The 25189-nt window shown below is 30.5% G+C and overlaps 3 protein-coding genes and 1 long non-coding RNA gene across 8 annotated transcripts in view; 1 reads left to right on the forward strand and 3 right to left on the reverse strand.

The window, feature by feature from the left end:
• Positions 1-591: 591 nt before the first annotated feature.
• Positions 592-8086, reverse strand: LOC136998828 (uncharacterized). Of its 4 annotated transcripts, XM_067352093.1 has the most exons (11): positions 7732-8086; positions 7247-7309; positions 5759-5804; positions 3438-3645; positions 3141-3356; positions 2412-2612; positions 1702-1785; positions 1385-1626; positions 1139-1298; positions 942-1042; positions 592-849 (listed from the first exon to the last, which is right to left on the reverse strand). In XM_067352093.1, exons 3-11 carry the CDS (start codon positions 5792-5794, stop codon positions 832-834), a joined length of 1266 nt encoding a protein of 421 aa, XP_067208194.1. In that variant the 5' UTR covers positions 5795-5804; positions 7247-7309; positions 7732-8086; the 3' UTR covers positions 592-831. The 4 variants fall into 4 exon arrangements, with proteins under 4 accessions (XP_067208194.1, XP_067208195.1, XP_067208193.1 ...); XM_067352094.1 differs by having other exon boundaries at positions 7247-8086; XM_067352092.1 differs by lacking the exons at positions 7247-7309; positions 7732-8086 and having other exon boundaries at positions 5759-7240.
• Positions 8087-8484: 398 nt separating this feature from the next.
• Positions 8485-9497, reverse strand: LOC136998956 (uncharacterized). Its single transcript, XM_067352342.1, has one exon. The coding sequence runs from the start codon at positions 9196-9198 to the stop codon at positions 8485-8487; it is 714 nt and encodes a 237-aa protein (XP_067208443.1). The 5' UTR covers positions 9199-9497.
• A 5033-nt stretch (positions 9498-14530) lies between these two features.
• Positions 14531-16406, reverse strand: LOC136998829 (uncharacterized). The gene is made up of 4 exons (XR_010889366.1): positions 15470-16406; positions 15221-15383; positions 14917-15133; positions 14531-14793 (listed from the first exon to the last, which is right to left on the reverse strand). It is a non-coding gene; the product is annotated as an uncharacterized lncRNA (long non-coding RNA).
• Positions 16407-24710: 8304 nt separating this feature from the next.
• spir (spire type actin nucleation factor) overlaps positions 24711-25189 on the forward strand; it is a 46851-nt gene continuing 46372 nt past the window's right edge. The window contains exon 1 of one of the 2 annotated variants that reach the window (XM_067352087.1): positions 24711-24729. The gene's annotated coding sequence lies outside the window, so the exon portion shown is untranslated. The remainder of the gene's footprint in view (positions 24730-25189) is intronic. The other variant, XM_067352086.1, reaches the window with a different exon arrangement.

Below are 25189 nucleotides of genomic sequence, written 5' to 3' on the forward strand. Positions count from 1 at the left end.
GGAAATGCTCTAATTCTAAATTTTTAATAATGTATGCGAAAAGTATATTATAATTTGCCAGAAAATATTCTTTCCATCTTTTTAATGAATACTATATTAAACTATATTAAATCTCTATTCTTTAAAAAATGAGAGAAAATTTATTAGCAAATATATTTCTTCGGCTACATATACGTACCATTTGTATATACATATATAACGTCCTCGTTATGTCAGAACCGCAAATGTGCAAAAATTACACCTCTCAGAGCATTTTCTCATATGTGTACGTTCTTCACTAAAATATTACTTAAATGCTTGAAGATGTGTGAATGATTAATCTATATAATTATATATATTATATAATATTAAACTTAAAAGTGTCTTATTGCTAATGAGACACTTTTAAATGGGTTTAGAATAGGCACATTTTTGAATGGGTTTAATTTATATATAAGAAAATTATAAGATGTATTTTTCAGAATAATCTGATAATATGTTTTGCTGTAAGGTTAAACTTTGAATAACGGTTTTCTCAAAACATAAAGAGCAAATTCGTTATTTTGAAATAACGTGGACTAATATATATAATAACTTATCAAGTCATAATAATTTAGTTTATATATTTTTATTTAGTTAGAAAATATAAATTTTTTATAGAAATAATAAGTAAAACTCATCTCTCTCTCACACACACACACACACGCACGCACACACACACACATATTTAGATAATAGTATAATAATTATTTTGAAGAAACATAAAATCTATAAAATCTATAATACTTATATCCCTAATTTTGGTATTTTTTCTTTGTTTTAGATATAATCATATTCCATTGTTTTTGGCAATTAACGTGCCGCCTTTGCCTGTAAGAAATATAGTAAAAAATCTTAAGTAAATTATGTTGGACGTAAAAATAAATATTATGTAAAGATAAATATTATGTAGTTCGAGTTACCTTTTCTCTTTCATATCGAGTTACTGCGTGCCGAAACCAAACAGACACGTAATCCTGAAAATTCTTTTCTGTTACGTATGGAAAATGTCTTCTGGTTGAATCTGAATATGTAGGATAAATATTGTGATAATATTGCAATTAAAAATTATTTTATATAGTGAATATAACAATTAAATCACTTATAAATTTATACGAACTTTTTAAAACGTCTATTACAATTAACTTGTTTATCGGGAAATTTCCTTTCCGTCCCAACCAGGAACATTTTTTCGCTAAACGATTAGAAAATATTTTTTCTAAACCCGCTTTTACTTCATCTCGTGGGGATGCACCCCCCAATAAATAAAAAAATGTTTCCTAAAATGAAAAAAAAGTTTGAAAAGAGTTAGGAAATAATTAAGAAAGTTATATAAAAATTTAATCATAATCATAAAATATTTTACCATTTGTTTTTTTCCTTCTTCATTCGTATTTAAAATTTCGTCGAAAGCAATTAGTTCATTGTATTTTTTAAATGGGCGTACAGGAATAATAGATTCCGCGATTTTTCGATTAATCCCAGTAGCTGCAAGCGCAGTACCACGGTCATTTTTATTTTCCATACGTATTAGAAAATCGTTTTGTTGTTCAAGCATTCTTCTTATAGATATTACGTTTTCCAAAATTAGTAAAATGTTATGATTATCTAAAATGTACATTTATATTTTATTTACGATAATTAATATTATGTAAATGACAAGAATGAATATTACTAAATTACCTGCATGTATTGGTGATAAATTTTCAATAATAATATTATTTGGTTGCGAAATGTCCATTATTTCTTCTATATTGGATTGTTGAACTACAAAAAATTGAAGATTTTAGTATTGTAAGATAATAAGTATATTGGGATAATGCCTTATAAGTGTAATGGTTTTATTATTCAAAAAAAAAAAAATATGTCGAATATGATAATTACAGTCGAATCTAATATCTAATCTCAAATAATGAACAAGTCTATTTTTGATATGCGTAAGTCAATGTATAGTTCAAATTATACATTTCATTTGATATAAAAATTTATAAAGTGATTATGTTGAAGTCGTAAAACATTTTTATTTAAACTTTAAGCTTTTAATTATATATACTCAAAATCATTAAATCTGACGAACATTTTAATAGCACCAGAGAGAGGAATATAAATTGATATGATATATAAATGAATTAGCCTGCAGAGAGGTTTACGTGATAAGCTTACTGGTCCCAATATATATCTTTAGACAAATTTAAAGTTAAAAAATTGTAACTACATTTTTGCATAATGCAAGTTGCACGACAAGAAGTTTCATATTTAAGCAAATCGTATTTATATACATCTCAGTTGTGTGTAAAACTGAGGTAACAACTCTCTGAAAAATGTTGAACGTCCTAAGCGTGTCATTTTAAATAGTTTCCAATGAGTGTATATAGAATTGTCAAATATATTACCTTGACTGATGTTTTTTTCAATATTTGTCCTTTGATATTCGGAATTGTCTTTGAAAAGCTCAGTACTTCGATTTTCATTAGGATTAAGATTTTCAATCGCTTCGTGATCTGTCGTCATAATATTGTTTCTGTGCGGATCAATAAATTTCGTTCCATTCTGATCATCACTTTTTTTACGAGAGTTGGACTCATTTGTCGATTCTAATGTTAAATATTATAATACATGAATATAATAACAAAATATACATAGATCTATTTCATATATATATGCCAACGGACACCGCGTTATATGCGTATGTTATATGCTGCAAAATCTTTCTTTATTTTTTATTGTTATTAATAAAGAATTTTAATTTAATATTCACTTTTAACATATACAAATAAATGTCACTTATTATTACTTACATGTCCAAAATATGTAATTTTAATTATGAAGAGTATCATTAACACGTAAAAAATCCCATTTTTAGCATGGAATAAAACCGTAAAAAGAACTTTTAAAATTTGCACAAAAACATAATAAATTAACGTATAATTTATCTTGAACTGTAACTATTAATCATTAAAATAATATTTAATTTCAAAAAATATCAAGAACGTTACGTTGTATTTCAATATTACTATAATAATAAACTTTATAAGCATTTTAATATACTTTTGATGTATCATGTAACAGTCGCTGTAAAAAATTTTAATAGGACTCTATATATAATCATATTACAATCGTACCTCTGAACTCGTTAGTTTCCAAATCCACATCATTAACATGCACAGTTATTGATGGAGGCGGTGTAAGATTTGAATCATAGTCACTACAAGAGTCGTAATCATCAGTTACACTGTTCTTCTTTCGCTTGCGTTTTCCACGACCTAATTGGGAGCAGGACGTATCTGTGTCCGTTTTCGTTTTTTTCTTAACGAAATCTATTGCATTTTGATATGATTCTATATTAAGAAAAAATATAAAAATTATTTATAAGTTGTAATAAATGTTTTGAAAATATTATTGAAAATTTTTGTTTTTACCAGTTCGTAATAGAACTGTAATCGTGTATTTTTCCCAATTATTTTTTGGAACAGTTTGTTTTTTGATGAATTTTCGAGCATTTTTGTCAGGCCATAGACACTTTTCAATTGTATCTTCTAAATGCACCCATGATGAAGGAACAACCTCGATTGCATTAAATGATTGCTCGTCCATGTTATTTTCAATAAATTGCACCACAGACCAAATCTACAATAAATAATGAAAATAAATGGAATGTTTAACATTCAATGTATATGAGATCTGATCAAAAAGTTCGGTAAGTAGATTAACTATTATGGAACGGATATTATTATTATAAAAAGATTCGTCAAACAGTTTTACCAGACCTCATATGTTGTATATGAATTGTATAACAATATCATTAATAAACATATTCTTACATTATTTACATAATTGTTAAAGATTATTAGATATTAGTTATAGTATATGATAATTTTTATTAGTCTTGAGTGTGAAGCAATGGCATTATGATAAACCCATCATTGTAAGGAAATTTTAAACATTTTTCTTGAACTTTATTTAAATTTACTGTAAAAGGCCATGCACATTATGACTGATATATTTATCCCCATAAATTGTTGAGTACTTATCTACAAAATATTCTAGAAGCTGCAGGGCATAATTATTATATGTTACATATAATGTAGAACTACACAAAATTCTTATAGCACATGATAAACTCATGAAATGTATATATGCATTTTTATTAGAAATATGTTTTAAAATGACTGGTCCAGTGTATAATAAAAATTGTCTTAGCTCAGTTGCTTTGAAATACTCTATGTCCTCCAAATTTCTTGGTAAACGTACAAAGTCTTTAGGTGTGTATTTTTTCAGTAGTACCAATTGGTCATTTACATAATTTTTATCGGTGTCAGATAAGCGAAAACATTTTGCCCCTCGCATCCAAAACATTATTATTCGTTTTGTTACTCCTAGATACACAAGATGCATACCATCAAGTGGAACTTGTGAAATTAAACCAACATTTAACCTTTCAAAAGGACTTATACCTTTATGAAATTCTTCATGAACTTTATTTCTAAAACTATTATCAGTTCTTAATTGAGAATTTTTTTCTAAAAATGCTATTCTTCCTTTAATATATGTTCCCTCTTGAATGCATTTTGTACAGCTGGAATAACCTGTATGACCTTTTATACATAACACAAATGATTTGGCAGGAGCATCGCAAATAAGTTTGCTAATTTTTAATTTTATAATTTTTTGATTTATCTCAAATCCTTGTGTTCCTAACATTTGAAACTCTGTTATGAAATCATTTAAAAATTCATCTACATCGTACGGTTTTTTGTATCCATGATATATTCCAACCGCAAAGGGCCTCCTCAAATTCTTACTGATTTCGTCGACATCTATTGATAAAAGAATTGGCCAAAATTGACTTTTTGAGCTGTTTGATAATGGCAATCCATCAATATTTATGTCTATTGGTAATACTACTTCAGAATTTTTTTTTTAAATTTTATCCATACTTGAGCTATTATTCAGTATTTTACGTAATTCGGTTTGTATACCAATATGACAATAAAAACCTGGAAACACATTTTTTATTTTATACGGACATGAAGTTGGTGTTTGTAAAAGAGTTCGCGAATCTTTAGGAAACTGTGGAATTGGTATTCGCAGGATGGCTAACAGTTTATCCATTGCATTTTGACTAAGTAAATGTCTAAATTCTAAAAACCATTGCTTCACAGCTTCAATTATTATCACATCATCAATAACTTTAGAAGTTTCGCCTGGATAATTAAAGGATGAAGGTGCATTCATATCAATTTCATCAAATGTGTCATCTATATATTTTAACGGTTCAAGATCTTCTATAATATCATCATGATTCTCATTCTGTAAAACTTCTTTATCAAAATTATGATTCTCGTTTTCTACAGTTTCTTCAATATTATTTTCATGATTTTCATATTGGAAAACTTCTTTAGTTGTACAATACTGATCACTATTAATATTTTCTCCTAAGCTATCTATTGAATTCTTTGATTCCATTGCTGAACGTAATATGTCTATCATTTCTTTTTTTACCACTCTTCGCATGTGTCTCTTCGTGACAAAACACTTTTGTATTTTTGGCATTTTGTCACACTATGCAAATTCTCAAATATATAAAAAAATTGAGAAATAGAAATTCACGACTACTGCACGCACCACATGTATCACACGGCGTGTATATCGAGACAATGATTTTTCAGGTTATGCGTAAAATATATATTATATTAGGTAATCGTAATTGTCATAAATTATTACACGAAAGTTAACTTACCTTTGATATATTCTCCATAGAGTTTAGGTCATCCATATTATTTAATCTACAGATATAATTACTAAATATAATAAAACACGCACTTGCTAATTAATGCTACAAAGAAAGATAGAAAAGGAAACAACTGAAGAGCGGACCACGGTGTAAGTACACCGGCGTGATGCGCCGCGGATAAAGCTGGCGAATATACTCGAAATAATCGAATGCCGATATTCATAGTCCGTTCTTATATTCAAGATCGTCTTAAGCACGAACTTATATTCGCTCTCTTCGTCAGACACAATCTATGTGTGACGAAGAGAGCAAATATAAGTCCGTGCTTAAGACGATCTCGAATATAAGAACGGACTATGGCCGATATTCATAGTCCGTTCTTATATTCAAGATCGTCTTAAGTACAAACTTATATTCGCTCTCTTCGTCAGACACAATCTATGTGTGACGAAGAGAGCGAATATAAGTCCGTGCTTAAGACGATTTTGAATATAAGAACGGACTATGAATACCGCCCTATGAATACCGGCCGAAGACCAAAACCAGACCTAGCCTACTAAGCTAGTTACAAAATATTTCTCTATTTAATTCTAACGTTAAGAATATTATAATTAAATAATTAATATCATTTTTAAAAATTATCTGAGAAAGTATGTTTCTGTAATTTTATATGCCGATAAAGAATGTTATTTTATAATATATATGTAATAAAAATGTTATTTAACATTGATGGAACATTGCCGAATAGAACATTTTAGAAACATCGCGTATATAACGTGATATTTTTTTATATCGCTATCAAATGTTTCATAGAAAACGGCCATAAAGCATTTCAGAGAGAATGTTTCAGCAACGTCACATTTGTAACGTTTCTAGCATGTTATTTGATGGATTAACTGAACGTTTCATATGAAACGTTAATAAAACATTAAGAAATATATATTTTACCGATGTTACAAAAATAATGTTTCTGTAACATCATTTAATGTTATAAGCTAAACGTTATAATTAAAACATATTTGAAACGTTTAGAAACATCCTATTTATAACGTCACAAATAATCATTTAAATTGTTAAAATGTAACGTTTTAACTACATAGTATAGATGTTACAAAGATAATATTACTTAACAACATTAACGAAACGTTGTGCAAACATTTGTTATGGAATGTTCCAAATAGGCAAAATATTTGCCCAAATGTAATGTTACATGTATGTTTTATGTTCAGCGGGAACGTATATCTTTTATATATTAATCAGACTTAATAATTAAAACGTATATTTTTCATATATTTATCAGACTTAATAGTTGAAATGTATATCTTTCATATATTAATCAGACTTAATAGTTAAAACTTATTATGTATGTTTTCCAGCAAAGGACACAAGTTGACACAAATCGACACAAGTATCACTCTGTCTTTGTTCGATATTCAATGAGCAACAGAGAGAATAATACTTTTGTGTCGCTTGTGTCTCTTGGTGGAAATCTACCTATATAAAGTTTATTCCTGCTGATCATCTTCCTGCTGATCATCAAAGATATAATGTTCTCCCCTAAAATTAAAAAAAAGTTTTAAAATTATTTTTTTAACTGAAAGGCAAGTCAGTTCTTACATTTCTTTCTGAGCACGGAATTTTGCTAATTTGACTCTTTCTTGCAATTCTTTTTTTTCTAAAGACAACTTTTTAATTGTAATTTGATTGATAAACTCTTCTCTTTCCTATTTAAGCTTGCATATTTCGATTTCATGATTAATTTTTATGTTTGCCAATTCTATTTCTTTTTCGCATATTAATGTCGTTCTTTCAATTTTTTGCTTCTTTGAATTGGGACATGATTTGACTTTTATACGTTTGTTTTTTTTGAAATCTAAAATTGTATTTTCTTTTTCGACAATATATATATCTAAAATATGATTTTTAGTATGTTAAAAATATGAACAACTTTTAATTATAAATATTTGATATTGTCTTACCAGATTCATTACTGGACCATTTTTCTGTAGATACTGCAACATTTGATGCACATTCAATTTCCATATTGTCATTTACTTCCTCACTTACTAAAATAAAAAATATAAAATTAATAATAATAATTTTATTTATATATTTGTTAAAAAGAATGTTATTAGTTTAAATTAATTATTTGACTTGCTAATGTCAGATACTGGTTTATTAGATGTAGTTAATAATTTTTGTTGTGTTTCCCTGTACTCTCTATTAGTAATGTGATCAATTTTATTCAAAGAATTCTGCTGAATTGCTTTCAAAACTTCTCTTTGTCGATCTGTAATAATCAATTTAATCGTTTTTTGTCAAATATAATTTTTTTAGATAGATATATATATATATATATATATATATATATATATACAGGATGTCCCATTTAACTTGAGACAACTAAATATTTCGAAAAATAAGCATTGTACGAAAAAATGTCCCAAATAAACTTTTAATATTATCAAGGGGGACGTCTGCCTGTGTACAAATTAACCCGCCCCCACCGCCCCTTGGGGGTGGGGCGGGTGGCAACTTTGAAATTTTAAATGGAAACCCCCATTTTTTATTACAGATTCGGATTCCTTGGAAAAAAATACGTAAGTTTTGTCCGAGACATTTTTTTTAATCGTGATAGATAGCGCTGTAATCAGTGAAAATTAGTTTTTGCCATTTTCTCTCACCATCGGGGTGCTTTATTTCGGTGAGTCCCTTCGCCTCTCACTATTCAATTACAATAAATGCTCGAAATAATGACTTCCATTTTGATACATTCTATTTCTATTAACTCGAGCTTGGAATGCTTGTACAAATGTAGAAAGTGTATCTGGCGTTATTTGTGCGCAAGCATATCTAATACGTTCCACCATGTTTTCTCGAGTATTTGGTACTTCTGTATACACTTTTTCTTTAAGGTAACCCCATAAAAAGAAATCTGGTGACGTAAGGTCTGGCGATCTGGCAGGCCAATTTACCGGACCACCTCTACCGATCCAGCAATCATTGTAATTACGATTTAACACTTCTCGTACTATTGCTGAATAATGTGCTGGACAACCATCATGCTGGAACCACATGTTCTGTCGCACTTCAAGAGGTACATCTTCCAACAGAATCGGTAGTTCATCTTGCAATAAGTTACGGTATTTTTCTCCGTTCAATATACCTTCAATAAATACGGGACCGATTAGTTTGTCACCTATGATTCCGCACCAAACGTTAACGGACCAAGGACGCTGATGCTCAACTTCATGTAACCAGTGTGGGTTTTCCACACTCCAGTAATGCATGTTGTGACGATTAACATTGCCATGGTTCGTGAAAGTTGATTCGTCGGAGAACATTACTCGATAAAAGAATTGTGGGTCTCTTTGTATTTGTGTGAGTGCCCAATTGTAAAACACCACTCGATTATTAAAATCATCGCCATGAAGTTCCTGATGCATTGAGATATGATAGGGATGGAATTTGTGATGCTTCAGGATTCTCGAAACACTAGTACGAGAAATTCCTAAATTACGAGATACCTCTCGAAGACTGACATAGGAGTTATGGGCTACTGCAGCTAGCACAGCAATTTGATTGTTCTCCCCCGTGGCAGTCGCTCTACGGGTTTTTTTTAGCTGTTACATTTCCTTCGGTAGTAAATTGTTTAACCAAACGAAAAAAAGTAGCACGTGATCGTGGCCTATCAGGGAAACGGTCAGCATAGAGGGTAACAGTTTCGTCGATATTTCTTCCAGACTCACCATAAATCAAAATTATTTCAACTTTCTCCTCTAAAGATAAATAATTCATTATTTATTTGCTGAAATAAAGAACGCGTCCGTAAAAAAACAAGTAGCTAGCGTACCAAAACTATGAGGCATCTACATATGTAGTAAATTTCTGAAATACTGAAAATACTGAAAAGGAGAAACAAAATAAATGAAAGAAATTAAGTCAGAACAATTCTTCAATAACTGGATTCTTTAAATTTCAAGTCAAGTAAATTTTAGTAATACGTACGCTAGCTACTTGTTTTTTTACGGACGCGTCCTTTATTTCAGCAAATAAATAATGGATTATTTATCTTTAGAGGAGAAAGTTGAAATAATTTTGAAATAATTTTGAAAGCTGAAATAATTTTATGTTACCTTAAAGAAAAAGTGTATACAGAAGTACCAAATACTCGAGAAAACATGGTGGAACGTATTAGATATGCTTGCGCACAAATAACGCCAGATACACTTTCTACATGTGTACAAGCATTCCAAGCTCGAGTTAATAAATGCATCGAAATGGAAGGTCATCATTTCAAGCATTTATTGTAATTGAATAGTGAGAGGCGAGGGGACTCACCGAAATAAAGCACCCTGATGGTGAGAGAAAATGGCAAAAACTAATTTTCACTGATTACAGCGCCATCTATCACGATTCAAAAAAATGTCTCAGACAAAACTTACGCATTTTTTTCCAAGGAATCCAAATCTGCAATAAAAAATGAGGGTTCCCATTTGAAATTTCAAAGTTGCCACCCGCCCCATCCTCAAGGGGCGGTGGGGGTGGGTTAATTTTTACACAGGCAGACGTCCCCCTTGATAATATTAAAAGTTTATTTGGGACATTTTTTCGTACAATGCTTATTTTTCGAAATATTTAGTTGTCTCAAGTTAAATGGGACACCCTGTATATATATATATATATATATATATATATATATATATATATATATATATATATACATATATACAGGGTGTCCCATTATAAAACATCCACGCAAATTACTCCGAAGATAAAGGTGATAGCAAAAAATGACCTTAACAAACGTTGTAGGATTAAAAGGGGGCCAACTGAGGGTAACCTTGAAAATCAACTGCGAGGTCAAAGTCAAGGTCACCCTCAGTTGGCCCCCTTTTAATCCTACAACGTTTGTTAAGGTCATTTTTTGCTATCATTCTTATCTTTGGAGTAATTTGCGTAGATGTTTTATAATGGGACACCCTGTATATATATATACAATATATCATTTAAGGATAGTTTATATATAAATACCTTCAGACTCCTGTATAGAAAAGTTACTCGAAGAAATAGTTGGTGCTGTTGTCATTAAATCGGGAACAATGTCTAAAACATTTATATCAACTTTATCAAATTTTTTTTCTGGTCCTCCTCCTGTGAGAAACCTTGATTGTCTTTCAGCTGTTAATATGTTTTTGTTTTGTTGTTTTATATTAGACCAATACTTTTTAATTGTTGTACGTCTCTCAATAATATAAAATATTTTGTCTATATTAACCCTTAATCCCGACTCATGGGTCGTTTTCGACCCAAGCGAAATTTCAAAGTGCTGTAATTTTTGAAAACGGGTACGAAACGCGCCATATCCCGTACCTAAAAAAAGTTATGCCCCCCGAGGACCCGCCTACGGAATAGCAGCGCGCCAGTCCCCCTCAGGTCGTCACAGTGAGCATAACAATCTCATCGCGGACGCAAACGACCCATGAGTCGGGATTACGTTGCCCAAATCAGCAGATAAATTTTTTCTACTTTTCGTTTTCATGCGTTTAATATCATCAAAAAATCGTAAAAAAAAAGGTCTGCATACACAAAAAAAAATTGAAAAAATTTTTTTATGTAGTTTTTTGAAAAAATGGCATCGAGAACGTCAGAAGAAGTTCTGAATATTCTGCGGCCTTGGGAAAATGTCCTGTATTTTGGATCTGACGACTCATATATACGATATATATATACGATATATATATACGATATATATATATATATATCGTATATCATATATATATATGATATACGCATTTCATGCTGTATATCTTGTTATCACAATTAAACGTATCATCACACACTAAAACATTGTTCTGTTATTAATTTTTACCCACTTTACAACAAATTTATTCATTAAAATCATTTTTACACGCGATTTTAGTCATTTTTACACGCAATTTTAGTATCCAAATTTTTGCCATTTTGAGGTTCAAAAATTAAGCATTTTTTTTTAATACAATTTTTTGTACTATTTTTTTTATGAAAGGTGTTTTTTCTACCTTTAATTTCTTTTTTTATTTTTGTTGATATCTTCATTTGGCTTAAAGTTATGATTTTTTAAGTGAACAAGTGATTTTCCCTTACGTACCTCTATTTCTTAATAACAAACTATATAAAAAAATAATTTTTATCAAAATATTATGATTGGGACTTCAAGTTGAAGGTTGAAAGAAGCTCCATGAATTTTTTCAGATTTTTTAAAGCGTTTTTACTGATCCAAATAACGCAAAGACGCAAACGACCCATGAGTCGGGATTAAAGGTGCCGAAAAGAACAGTCGGGATTAAGGGTTAAAAAGAATTTATAAAACTGATGTTAAAATAATAAAATAAATTTAATACCTTAGTAGAAATTAAGGAAGAGTTATTATATTCTTCCTGGATAATCGACCAAGCCTCTGATTTCTGTTTTAATGTGGAAGAATTGGTACCTTTTGATTCAATGACATGTTTGTATTTTTTTAGTATCTCAAGAAATACTTGTTTTTCCAACTCGAAATATACAGATCTTTTGGACATTGTCTACCTAAAAAAATTATTTTTTAATAATTAAAAAACGCAAAGAATTTTTGGCTACGTTACAATAATATTAAGTTTATAAAATTAAGTTTTTTTCCGTTTAAATAAATTTAAGTAAGTAGCGTATAATAGTAATATTACATAATAACCTTATAATTTTCATCAATTTTTACTCTATTTTTGATTTAGCTAATAAATTTACCTTTTATTAGAATCTGGACAATGCACTTCTGTCAACTCACTGAAATACACGTTTCTTTATTTACGTATTTATTTTCTTGTAGATCTTTAATGTCATTGGTCAAATTTTTCAGAATTCCGAACATTTCCGAAGTCATATGCTTAAGCATGAACTTAATCAAGACGATCTTAGGGCGGTATTCATAGTCCGTTCTTATATTCAAGATCGTCTTAAGAACGAACTTATATTCGCTCTCTTCGTCAGACACAATCTATGTGTGACGAAGAGAGCGAATATAAGTCCGTGCTTAAGACGATTTTAAATATAAGAACGGACTATGAATACCGCCCTTAAGCTCGAACTCGTGTTTTCAAGATTTATCTATGCATCTGAAGCTGTTTTAAGACGATCTCAGATCTTAAGACTGTCTTGGTAAAGAGTGTGCTTAAGACATATTTCGAGCAACGTCTATGGGCGGTATTCATAGTCCGTTCTTATATTCAAAATCGTCTTAAGCACGGACTTATATTCGCTCTCTTCGTCACACATAGATTGTGTCTGACGAAGAGAGCGAATATAACTTTGTACTTAAGACGATCTTGAATATAAGAACGGACTATGGGCGGTATTCATAGTCCGTTCTTATATTCAAGATCGTCTTAAGCACGAACTTATATTCGCTCTCTTTGTCAGACACAATCTATGTGTGACGAAGAGAGCGAATATAAGTCCGTGCTTAAGACAATCTTAAATATAAGAACGGACTATGAATACCGGCCTATGAATACCGGTCTATGAATTCCGCCCCTATAGATTGAAGGTTACCTCATGCGCAAAGAGGGACGAGCGGCAAGAGAGGCAAATGCAGAGAGGGACGAGCGGCAAGAAAGGCAAATGCAGAGAGGGGCGAGCGGCAAGAGGGGCAATGATGATGATTTCATCGGCGAACAGAAGCTATCTCAGACAGCTACTGTTTGTCGATGAGATCATCATGCTCTCCCCTTCCTTCATCGTCCCTCGCCCTCAATCGGTTTTACTGAGGTAACCTTCTCTCTATAGATCTTGAGAAGACATAACCTAATCATCATAAACTTTTCAGCTCAGCGACAAAGGGGCGAGAGGGCAAGGAGTGGGGAAATGGGATAAAAATGGCGCAGACGAGAATACTCATGTTCATAATGGGAGCTTTCCATCTAGGAGACACAGATCGACACTTTGTGAGTCAAACACCGTGCTTGGATACTTGATGGAATACGTTTAGTTCTGAACTAGACTGCTAGAGTCTGCTTATGTCTTCCCATGATATCTAGTAAGTTCATTTAATTGAAAAATTGGCGTACCAAGAGCATATTGGCATATTTAAAGTACGTACAAATCAAACATAACCATCATTAATTATTGTTTACGATCGCGATGAGTATAAATATATTTTGCAGATGGATAAAATAAAAATTCTCTAGAATACCATCCCAAAAATTGGCAGCCATGAACTAGACTCTGTGTTCGACTATGCTCTTCTGCCGTGTCGAACCGTGCCGTGGCGTGTTATTGTTGGAAAGCACCGTGTCTGACACCGTGTCGATGTGTGTCGCCTAAATGCCTTGATGAAAAACTCCCTATGCCTTAGGTGTACTTGTAAGTCATGAGCCGTCATTGGCCACATGGGTTTTCCCAGACCAATCCGGTAGATTTCCGCCAACGGCAATGTTCCTATGTTCTCATTGGCTCACGTGATCGTGCTAAGGCGATGTGAGTAGGGCTGCATGAGCGTGACTTCGGACAAGGGAGTCTGAATCGAGCATTAAACTATATACCATACTGGAACCATGGACATAGGAATATAGGGACAGAGCACAAACATAAGAAATGGGCAAGGGGAGTAAAGCGAAAATGCGGGGGGGTCCGCCATGATAGTGTGCCTGAATTTGATTGGTTATGGTTTTGCGCATGCTCAATACCGTCAAACTTATTCAGACTGCATGCAACATAAGCAATCTGAATTAAGGCTTTAATTGTGAAAAAGAATAAATGACTATATTTTTATATTTTCTTAATTTAGAAGGGAATAATAATATTATAATAGTGAATTTTTTAAAATAGTTTATTGCAACGAAATTATTAGTCAGTAGTTAAAAGGATATCATAAAAATTATAAGAATACAAATTATAAGAGATTTTCTTCGCATGTTCTGCTTCCAAAAATCTTATTTTTCTTCGTAATCTGGATTTTTCTGGAGAATTATAGATGCGTTTTGGTGATACCATTGTCGCTTTATCTATTTTAGATATTAAAGATTGTGCTAAAATAATAATAAATATAGTTATATAGATTTAAATAAGTATGATATACTGAAATTATCAGTCTATTTTCTTTAAAAATAGCTATATAATAATGCATCATAATTAATAAAAATTATTCTTACATGGAAATATATTTGGTAATTCATTGATTGATTCTGTTGGAACTATTGGTTCTAACAAATGATCTGTTGTATCATGTATATTATCGTTTGTAATACTGGCAGAATTTTCAATATTAGATTTTGCCACAAAATTTGAAGAAGAAATTTGATTTTTATCATGTGTAGATTGTTCTACTACAGTAGAATTCGAAGAAAGTTGTTGTATTGCAAGTGTTCTCTGAAATATAAGAATATTCATAAATATATAAATAAAATATTGTACATATATCATAAATAAAAAATAAATTTTTGTTATTATTTATACATTCGGCAATGCATTTGGCTTAAGTTGAGTTATCGAACATGTCTTATCAAAGAATTTTTCATCAAAATGAGCAGAGCAAATGCGAGCTGTATTTGGGATAGATGATAAATTTATTCCCAAACTTTCTAACCACATTGCTCGAGTTGTAGGATTTTTTGGAAACCTAAAAAACAATGCTTTTAGCAATATATACTCTTAAAATAAAATATATATATTACTTTAAATGTGAGAAATTTTTAATTAATATACTTGTGGAATGTTATCTTCACATTTTTTCTATTTCCTTGTTTCCAATTTTGACAATCAGATCTATTTTTGCACGATTGTAGCAAACACTGCACCATTGTTGACACAAATTTTGCTTAAAACTTTTAACCTAACCATACCTTCGCAAAACATGTGTTATTTTACATTACTGCGCTTGCACAAACTAACAGCCAATCAAATGTAGGCACACTTTACCTCGTCGCATCGTCCCGCAATGGCTTCCCCCCCGCAGCGACATGCTCTGTCCCTATATTCCTATGTCCATGACTGGAACGAGCACAGGCTACCCCCTCCATTCGACAAAACGGTCAGACAAGGCAGTGACTCGGTACCGGATTTCTATCTCGTCTACTCTCGACTAATAGTAGCTGAACACGTGACCAAAACTGTTGGTTAGATAGAGAGATCCGGGTCCGAACAGCTATCTCCATCTAACCGGTCGAGAACAAAGGCGTGCTCGTTCCAGTATAGTATATATTTCAATGGAATCAAGCCGTCCAAGCGTTAACGTGTGATGCACGTGTTATGCCATTGTATTTACTGCGGTGTATTTGTAGTTGGAAATAAAGTATGTTCTAATAAATTTTGACATTAAAGAAAAGAAACTATACACCTTACGGTTTTCACCAGCTCCTTACATAGATTTTTAGTACTGGCAGTGAATTTCAGAACAGCCTGGTTTTTTAAATGGCTGCGGTTTGCGATAGCCAATCACTACTCGTAATCAAAGAGCTTATATCACAGACTAAGGAATAGAGGGACCAAGTCTAAAGTCATAGGGCGGTATTCATAGTCCGTTCTTATATTCAAAATCGTCTTAAGCACGGACTTATATTCGCTCTCTTCGTCACACATAGATTGTGTCTGACGAAGAGAGCGAATATAAGTTTATACTTAAGACGATCTTGAATATAAGAACGGACTATGAATACCGGCCATAGGCCGGTATTCATAGTCCGTTCTTATATTCAAGATCGTCTTAAGCACGAACTTATATTCGCTCTCTTCGTCAGACACAATCTATGTGTGACGAAGAGAGCGAATATAAGTCCGTGCTTAAGACAATTTTGAATATAAGAACGGACTATGAATACCGCCCCTAGTTTAGGCGAGAGGGGATGGTAATTCAAGCGTGCGGGGGGGACTGCTTTCCACCATATTGATGTAGCGATTCTCACACAGAGATTCTGTGTCTGTGACATGGTTACACTCGTGTAGTGGTGTCACTAGACATAACGAGTGACAAGCGTAAAGAGATTAGGCGGTTTTATTATTGTTGTACTATAAATTTTATAAAATACTTTAACTTTTATTACTCTGAGGCTCTGCATACAGTAGACAAAATATTAGAAATAGCAATAATCATTTAATATTAAAAAGAGAAATTATTTTACATCTAACAAGAGAATAAAATATATTAATTAATATATATTAATCCAATTCTTATTTCTTAATTCATGCATTAATTTTTTCTATTTTTTTTATTTTTTAAATAAATAATTCCAATTTCTTATTTCTAATATTTAATAATTATTCCTATTTCTATTTCCTATTTTGTTTATTCTGCGCAGGATCTGACTTTCATTTCTCACACATACGCAAATAGTGAGTTCTATGTGTGGTGATTACTAAACGAATATGGCGGCCCCCCCCCCCCGCCGCAAACGTGCTCCCCCGGTACAGCTTGTGCTCCGTCCTTCTATTCCTTAGTCCGTGGCTTATATAGGGTGTTTACGATAATTCAAGTTCGAGTTAGTTTCACTAGGACCGAAAAATGAGATATACATAACCATCTAGAACCTTTATGATTCATGACAACTCGACGCTGTCTTGTATTGCTTGAGTTAAATTCATTGAATTTGTTGAGTTTAATAAATATAATTATATACATATATATATAATTATATCTATTAAAGAGGTATACCAACATACATACCAACATTATTTGTTTCTTTCATAGACTGATTTGCAGTTGACATTTTTTTATTACAATAAAATTTGCTCTATAAACTCAACAAATTCAATTAATTTAACTCAAGCAATACAAGACAGCGTCGAGTTGTCATAAATCATAAAGGTTCTAGATGGTTATGTCTATCTCATTTTTCGGTCCTAGTGAAACTAACTCGAACTTGAATTATCGTAAACACCTATAGATAGAGTAGGGGAGCTAGCTAAAAATGAGTGAGCCGATAGAAAGAGACAGAAAATGAAAGGCCCATCAGCATCCTTGTTCAATCGCGCATGTGCTGTTGATTTTTAGAGTTAAGTGGGGAGATGAAGATTTCAGGAGAACGATATAAATAGAGAAGAAGAGGAAATTGTTTATATTAATAATAACAATATTTTCTATATAAAATGTTTTTTATTTATATAACATAACGCTTATAAATTAGTTAATATATGTATTATTTATTATTGACAACTGAAAATCGTTAGCTTATTATTACGCATTCTGATTCTTTTAGAATCATCTTTGGAACATTTACTTTCATGTGTCAAGCAAATATCGATATATTTTTGTATAATAAGAAGAATCATTGATGTCGATGATCATACAAAGGCTCTTGATCTAAAATGTGATTATTATTATCTAAAATTGTATTAAGGAGTATTTTTAGTGTTTCTGTTACAAGCTTGTAATTTATATCTTTAGTTAATAATAAATGAATATGTTGACGTATTATTTTCTCAGCACTCATACAGATGAAAATTACATCTTTGCAGGGGAAATGCAAACCACCGCGATTTTTTAAAATTGTCAATTTAGATTTGACACTATCACCTCCTTCTAACATGTCTCTACAAATTTCGCAAATTATTTTTTTCTTTAATGAATATACTATTGAACCAGCTGTATGCTTCACGATTTCTTCAAGATAATCAGAAACATACCAGCCTGCATTTCCGCAATAATTGTGATTAAATATACTATAATTACTTTCCAAAAAATCATAAACTGAAAAATTACTATTTTGTTTTTGTTGTGAGACTCTTTCTTTTTTTTTATTATGAGTTTCTTTATTATTTTTTGAAATAGTTTCATATTGATTATTCTTTATTGTTTTTTTTTATTTTGACAATGTTTGTTACGTCTGAAATTATTAATGAATTGTCTTGTGGGGTACAATTCGCTGAAGCAGGCACTAAAACATTCATATTATTAGCCAATAATTTGGTGTAAGCAGATTGATATTGTACTGCTGTTGGATTATTATTATAACCATTCATTCTTCTTATTAATGCAAAAAACATTTCAACATGGTCTTGAGATAATTTATAAGTTAAGACAAATTGAACAATATTATTTTCTATCAAATCTATACAAAGACTATATACGTTTTTTAAACAAATAATAAATCCAAGAAATCCCGTTTTAACAGATTCGTTTTCAAGGACTGATTTACGAACAATATTTTTTATTACTTGGTCACACACTATAGAATTTTCTTTTTTTATTGTTACGTTTTTTTTTTTTTTTATAATCGTGACAGGCACATCTATTTCTAATTTTTCAATATACTGAATATATTCTTCAATTTTTGTTTTTAATTCAGGTGAAACATCTTTGGTAATACCTTTTCGTCCTGGCGTCTTACAAAATTCGTTTTTCACATTTAATAGATCGAAAATATCATTAAATGTTTTACAAAATTTCGCTGTAGACGAAACTTTTTCAAATTTTTTATCTTTAACTTTAAATTCAAGAGAACGTAATGCAATTGATACGCTTGAACTCAATACTTGTGCCGCCAGTGACACTTTCATTTTCTCATTATGAAAATAAATATGCCTATCTCGTATCTTGCATGCACAGTGCAAGCCTTCACTAATTTGCTTGTTGTGTAATTTTTTAATATACGTCCAATTAACAATTTCTTTTTTATCATATATTATAGGTCCTTTTAACGCAAAATAATTTCTCACTAACTTGAGCGCATGACACGGATCGAAAAACACGTAGACAGGTCTTAAAGTATTTGGGTGTTCAAAATAAGGCTTAAAATTGCTCTTATCTCTGTAATTAAAATTAGCGCCTAATACTTCACATGCTTTTGCATGTGTTTTATCACCATCAAAAGTAATACTAACTACTTCAATATCATTTTGGCTAAGTTTTATAGTTCAATAGATCTTTTAAAAGTACTGCCTTTTCTTTGCCTGTTAAAGAGTTAATTAAATAATGTGCAATGGGTGTTTTAAACGACCCATTAATGCTGACTAACATAAAAACCAATGCTTTAGTAGCTATCTTAAGTTCATTATTATTGTTAACTTCATCCATCTGTCCATCTAAATCGACAACACCTTTCCATTTGTGAGCTTTTTTATCCCAATGTTTCCATTTATGAATGTTCATCTCATCAAACGTAAGGTTGAAAATAAGTTTCTTACCTTTCTGAAATTCTTGCTTTACCATGTTTGACACGTGTTTTATTAGTTCATCAGAAATACCTGGTTTATAATTTTTTGAAGACAATCAATGATTGTTTCAACGCAAGGCAAACATTTAAGATAGCTGCGTCTTACAAATTCGTAAGCAGCTGGAGAGTAAAAATGTAAGGTTCTAGCAAAATTTTTTAACTGAGCAGGAAACGAAGCTGTAACTTTATTTTCTTTCATACGAAATATCAACTCTTGTAAGTGTTGAGGTAATTTCTAATAAAAAAAAATAATAATTAAAACAATTTTAAATATTTTAAACTAATCGCAATCGTTTTATAATGTATAAAAAAAATTATTTAAATGTAAGTACAATTTAATTATTATAGTAAAAAAATTACATGAATTTGTTCATAATAAATTGATTACAATTTATACTATATATACATAATTACGAATGAACCTGTAAATATTCAGCAGTTTCAAAAAACTGTTTCTCCTTCATAGTTTTAATCATTTCTTTCATATAATTAATTTTTTTTCTGTTCTAATCATCTTCATATGGAAAGCAGATTTCTTAGATTGTTCATAAGTCATAACCCTTACAAACCGCTCCCATGCTTTATTTGAAGTAAAGTCCTCTCTTGAAAAAGACTCTGACTGATTTCCGACCATAAAACAAAATTTTTTTGTTGGGGAAATGTTGACAACAGATGATTTTCTAAACATACATTAATACATACAATTAATAGTACAATTATTTTATAAGATATTAAGCTATTTTGCAATATAAAAATTATTTTAAATAAAAGTTCTAATGTACCTTTTAAGAGGATGCTGAAGTGACAGGCGAACTCCGACGCGAAAGCGCCATCATTTCGATGGTACTAAAAATGAAATGACATTATCGGCACAGCCTACGGACCTATGCCGCGTAGGTCCGTGTGTACGCATTTGTTTGTAGTGGTGACTCACTACACTGACGTGTGGTCTGTGTACGTGTGTCATCGGAAGTTTGTAAACAAACGATGCTTGCGCTTGTTTCCTCGACTGAAATTTCGTCGCAAGGCTGCAATATAATGTCCGAGAAAACATAAGCCTATACAAGGTGTCAAATAAATACAAACTAAATATGACAAAATAATAAATGAAAAATATACATATAATACTATATATATCATTGAAGAAAAATGTCATATACTTTTCTTACTTTTATCCTTATGTAGTAAATACTAAATAACTAATTAATCAATTAATTAATATATACATATACACATATATTCAATAAATAGTTATCTTTATTTTGTATTTTATATGATAATGACTGAAATAATGAAAGTATATATTATTTCAGTTATATAAAATACAAAATAAAGATAACTATATTCAATATGTATATGTATGTATTCAATAATTAATTAACTTATTTATTTATTTTGTATTTATTACATAAGAATAAAAATAGGAAAAGCATATAACATATTTTTCCAATTAGATATATAGTATTATACATACATTTTTCAAATAAAATATTTTATCATATCTAACTTATATCTATTAGACACCTTGTATAAGTCTATTTTGTCTCGTATGTACATCATTCAGCCATACGATAGAATTTCATTTGCGAGAAAAAAGGTTAAATGACCTTATAAATTATCTGATAAAATATAAACAGACCACACGTGCAGTAAATTGCTAACTAAAATAAATACGTATTTCTTCAAATCTGTCAGCTGACGTTAGATCGCCTATGACAATATTTCTTAAAATCTGCCAGTTCACGAATAAATCGTCTTTAGCTCTCTTTTTTCTAAACTGTCAGCTGACGTTAGATCGCCTGTGACAATATTTATTAAAAATTGTCAGCTCACGATAGATCGCCTCTGACAATATTTCTTACAATTTGCCAGTTTACGAATAAATCATCTTTAGCTCTCTTTTTTCTAAACTGTCAGCTGACGTTAGATCGCCTGTGACAATATTTATTTAAAATTGTCAGCTCACGATAGATCGCCTCTGACAATATTTCTTACAATTTGCCAGTTTACGAATAAATCGTCTTTAGCTCTCTTTTTTCTAAACTGTCAGCTGACGTTAGATCGCCTGTGACAATATTTATTAAAAATTGTCAGCTCACGATAGATCGCCTCTGACAATATTTCTTACAATTTGCCAGTTCACGAATAAATCGCCTTTAGCTCTCTGTTTTCTAAACTGTCAGCTGACGTTAGATCGTCTGTGACAATATTTATTTAAAATTGTCAGCTCACGATAGATCGCCTTTAGCTCTCTTTCTTCTAAACTGTCAGCTGACGTTAGATTGCCTCTGACTATATTTATTTAAAATTGTCAGCTCACGAAAGATCGCCTCTGGCTTGTCTTATTCTATATTGCCAGTCCACGACAAAGCCGCCTCTGGCTTGAAGACAAGAATAAGAATTTTCTTCTAATGCCAGTCCACGAGAAAACCGCCTCTGGCTTGTCTTATTCTATATTGCCAGTCCACGAGAAAACCGCCTCTGGCTTGTCTTATTTTATATTGCCAGTCCACGAGGAAACCACCTCTGGCTTGTCTTATTCTTTATTGTAAAATACTTTTATTACGTCATATGCTTTATGTATATATATATATATATATATATATATATAATGTATATTATATGCTCCACATTATCTATATTTATATCAAAATATTTTTCTAAGAAATTGACATCATTTTGTATACTCTTTTTACAATAAATGTATATGATATATGCCATATTTTTTATTTCTAAAGCATGAAATATAAAGATATTTTTATTTTTTTGTGTCTATCATTTGTAAAAAAATCTTGATAAAAGAAACAACATTAATTTTGCGACTTGCAATAATCTGTTTCATTATATGCTTCTTTTAAATACTTACAATTAGCCTTATTTTATGTGATTAACTTGGTATTTAAAATACGTATCAAAATCGAAAATGTATTTCTATTACAGTAGAAAAGAAACATTCTTGTCTTACAACAGAGAGAAATGGCAAAATATAATATTGTCTAAAGTACAGTCCAATAAAAACGGTTAAAATTGAACATTTTATAAAACCACTGTGATTCATGAAAAATCAGAATTATTATTTCAAAAATATAGATATATTTCGACTGTGTGTTTTAAACTGCACTACACATTCAAAATTCACAGAATAAATTTATTTCTGCAAAGTTGTGTATAATGTCAGTGGAAAAGTGATTTATTTGTTATTACATATACATGATATTTTACCATTCCTTTCTGGTGTAAGACTACAATGTTTTTTTTCTACTGAACTAGAAATTAATTTTATATTTTGATGTGTATTTTAGATACCAAGGAAAACGCATAAAATAAGGCTAGTTGTAAGTATTTAAAAGAAGTATATATTGAAACAGATAATTGCAAGTCACAAAATTAATGTTTTTTTTATCAAGATTTTTTTACAAATGATACATACAAGAAACTAAAAATACCTTTATATTTCATGCTTTATAAATAAGTTATATGACATATACATTTATTATAAAAATATATACAATATACAAAATGATATTAACTTTTTACATAGATACTTTGATGTGAATATACATAATATGGAGCACATAATATACATAATATATACACATAAAGCACATGAATAAAAGTATTTTGTAGAAATTAGAATATGAATGTATGTAATTAAATAATATAAATGTTTGCAAAAATGTTGCAAAATTTATGTATAATACATACACTTTTTTATCCTTCAGAGTGCCTTCAACCCATTTTTTTCAGCCGGGTTTCGTAGCACATAACACAAACACACACACACGCACAACTAACACACACATAACTAACCTAAAAGATTCTGTATATGACAGATAGCACTGAGAACTGTATAGCGCCTCTATCCCAAAATCTCGGAACTAATCTATAGCTCTTTTTTACCTTATTCTTTCTATATTGCACCATGCTTTACATAAATCTGGAAAAGGGTGGCGTTTTGAAAATAAGTCTCTAAGCTCTATTTTTTTGGTTTTCCATTATTGTTTCATACGCTCTTCTTCGGCACATGGTCTTGTTTTGCAAATTGAAGCAGTATAATTTTGATATAAAAGATATAATTCTTTGAGGTGACATTGTCTGTAAATTTTCAAAAATTTTTTTTATTTTTTGGTTTAAATTTGACCAACTGCCGAAAGATTAGCATATGTACTTTATTTACACCAAAGGATTTGTAATTCTATTAAAGCAATAAAAAACGCCACCCTTTTTAGAAAATTGAAGTTCCTCTTAAGAGGATGCTGAAGTCATATTGTTACCGACCGAAACTTCAATTTTCTAAAAAGGGTGGCGTTTTTTATTGCTTTAATAGAATTACAAATCCTTTGGTGTAAATAAAGTACATATGCTAATCTTTCGGCAGTTGGTCAAATTTAAACCAAAAAATAAAAAAAATTTTTGAAAATTTACAGACAATGTCACCTCAAAGAATTATATCTTTTATATCAAAATTATACTGCTTCAATTTGCAAAACAAGACCATGTGCCGAAGAAGAGCGTATGAAACAATAATGGAAAACCAAAAAAATAGAGCTTAGAGACTTATTTTCAAAACGCCACCCTTTTCCAGATTTATGTAAAGCATGTGTGCAATATAGAAAGAATAAGGTAAAAAAGAGCTATAGATTAGTTCCGAGATCTTGGGATAGAGGCGCTATACAGTTCTCAGTGCTATCTGTCATATACAGAATCTTTCAGGTTAGTTATGTGTGTGTTAGTTGTGCGTGTGTGTGTGTTTGTGTTATGTGCTACGAAACCCGGCTGAAAAAAATGGGTTGAAGGCACTCTGAAGGATAAAAAAGTGTATGTATTATACATAAATTTTGCAACATTTTTGCAAACATTTATATTATTTAATTACATACATTCATATTCCAATTTCTACAAAATACTTTTATTCATGTGCTTTATGTGTATATATTATGTATATTATGTGCTCCATATTATGTATATTCACATCAAAGTATCTATGTAAAAAGTTAATATCATTTTGTATATTGTATATATTTTTATAATAAATGTATATGTCATATAACTTATTTATAAAGCATGAAATATAAAGGTATTTTTAGTTTCTTGTATGTATCATTTGTAAAAAAATCTTGATAAAAAAAACATTAATTTTGTGACTTGCAATTATCTGTTTCAATATATACTTCTTTTAAATACTTACAACTAGCCTTATTTTATGCGTTTTCCTTGGTATCTAAAATACACATCAAAATATAAAATTAATTTCTAGTTCAGTAGAAAAAAAACATTG

The sequence above is a fragment of the Linepithema humile genome, chromosome 3, assembly GCF_040581485.1.
Source record: "Linepithema humile isolate Giens D197 chromosome 3, Lhum_UNIL_v1.0, whole genome shotgun sequence".
NCBI lineage: Eukaryota > Metazoa > Arthropoda > Insecta > Hymenoptera > Formicidae > Linepithema > Linepithema humile.

Coding starts and splice junctions, on each gene's coding strand:
- LOC136998828 (XM_067352093.1), bottom strand. CDS start 5,794: ATGGATGACCTAAACTCTATGGAGAATATATCAAAG. Junction 3,646..5,758: donor CTATGGAGAATATATCAAAG/GTAAGTTAACTT, acceptor TATTTATTGTAG/ATTTGGTCTGTGGTGCAATT. Junction 1,627..1,701: donor TTTATCACCAATACATGCAG/GTAATTTAGTAA, acceptor TGTACATTTTAG/ATAATCATAACATTTTACTA.
- LOC136998956 (XM_067352342.1), bottom strand. CDS start 9,198: ATGCATCAGGAACTTCATGGCGATGATTTTAATAATCGAGTGGTGTTT.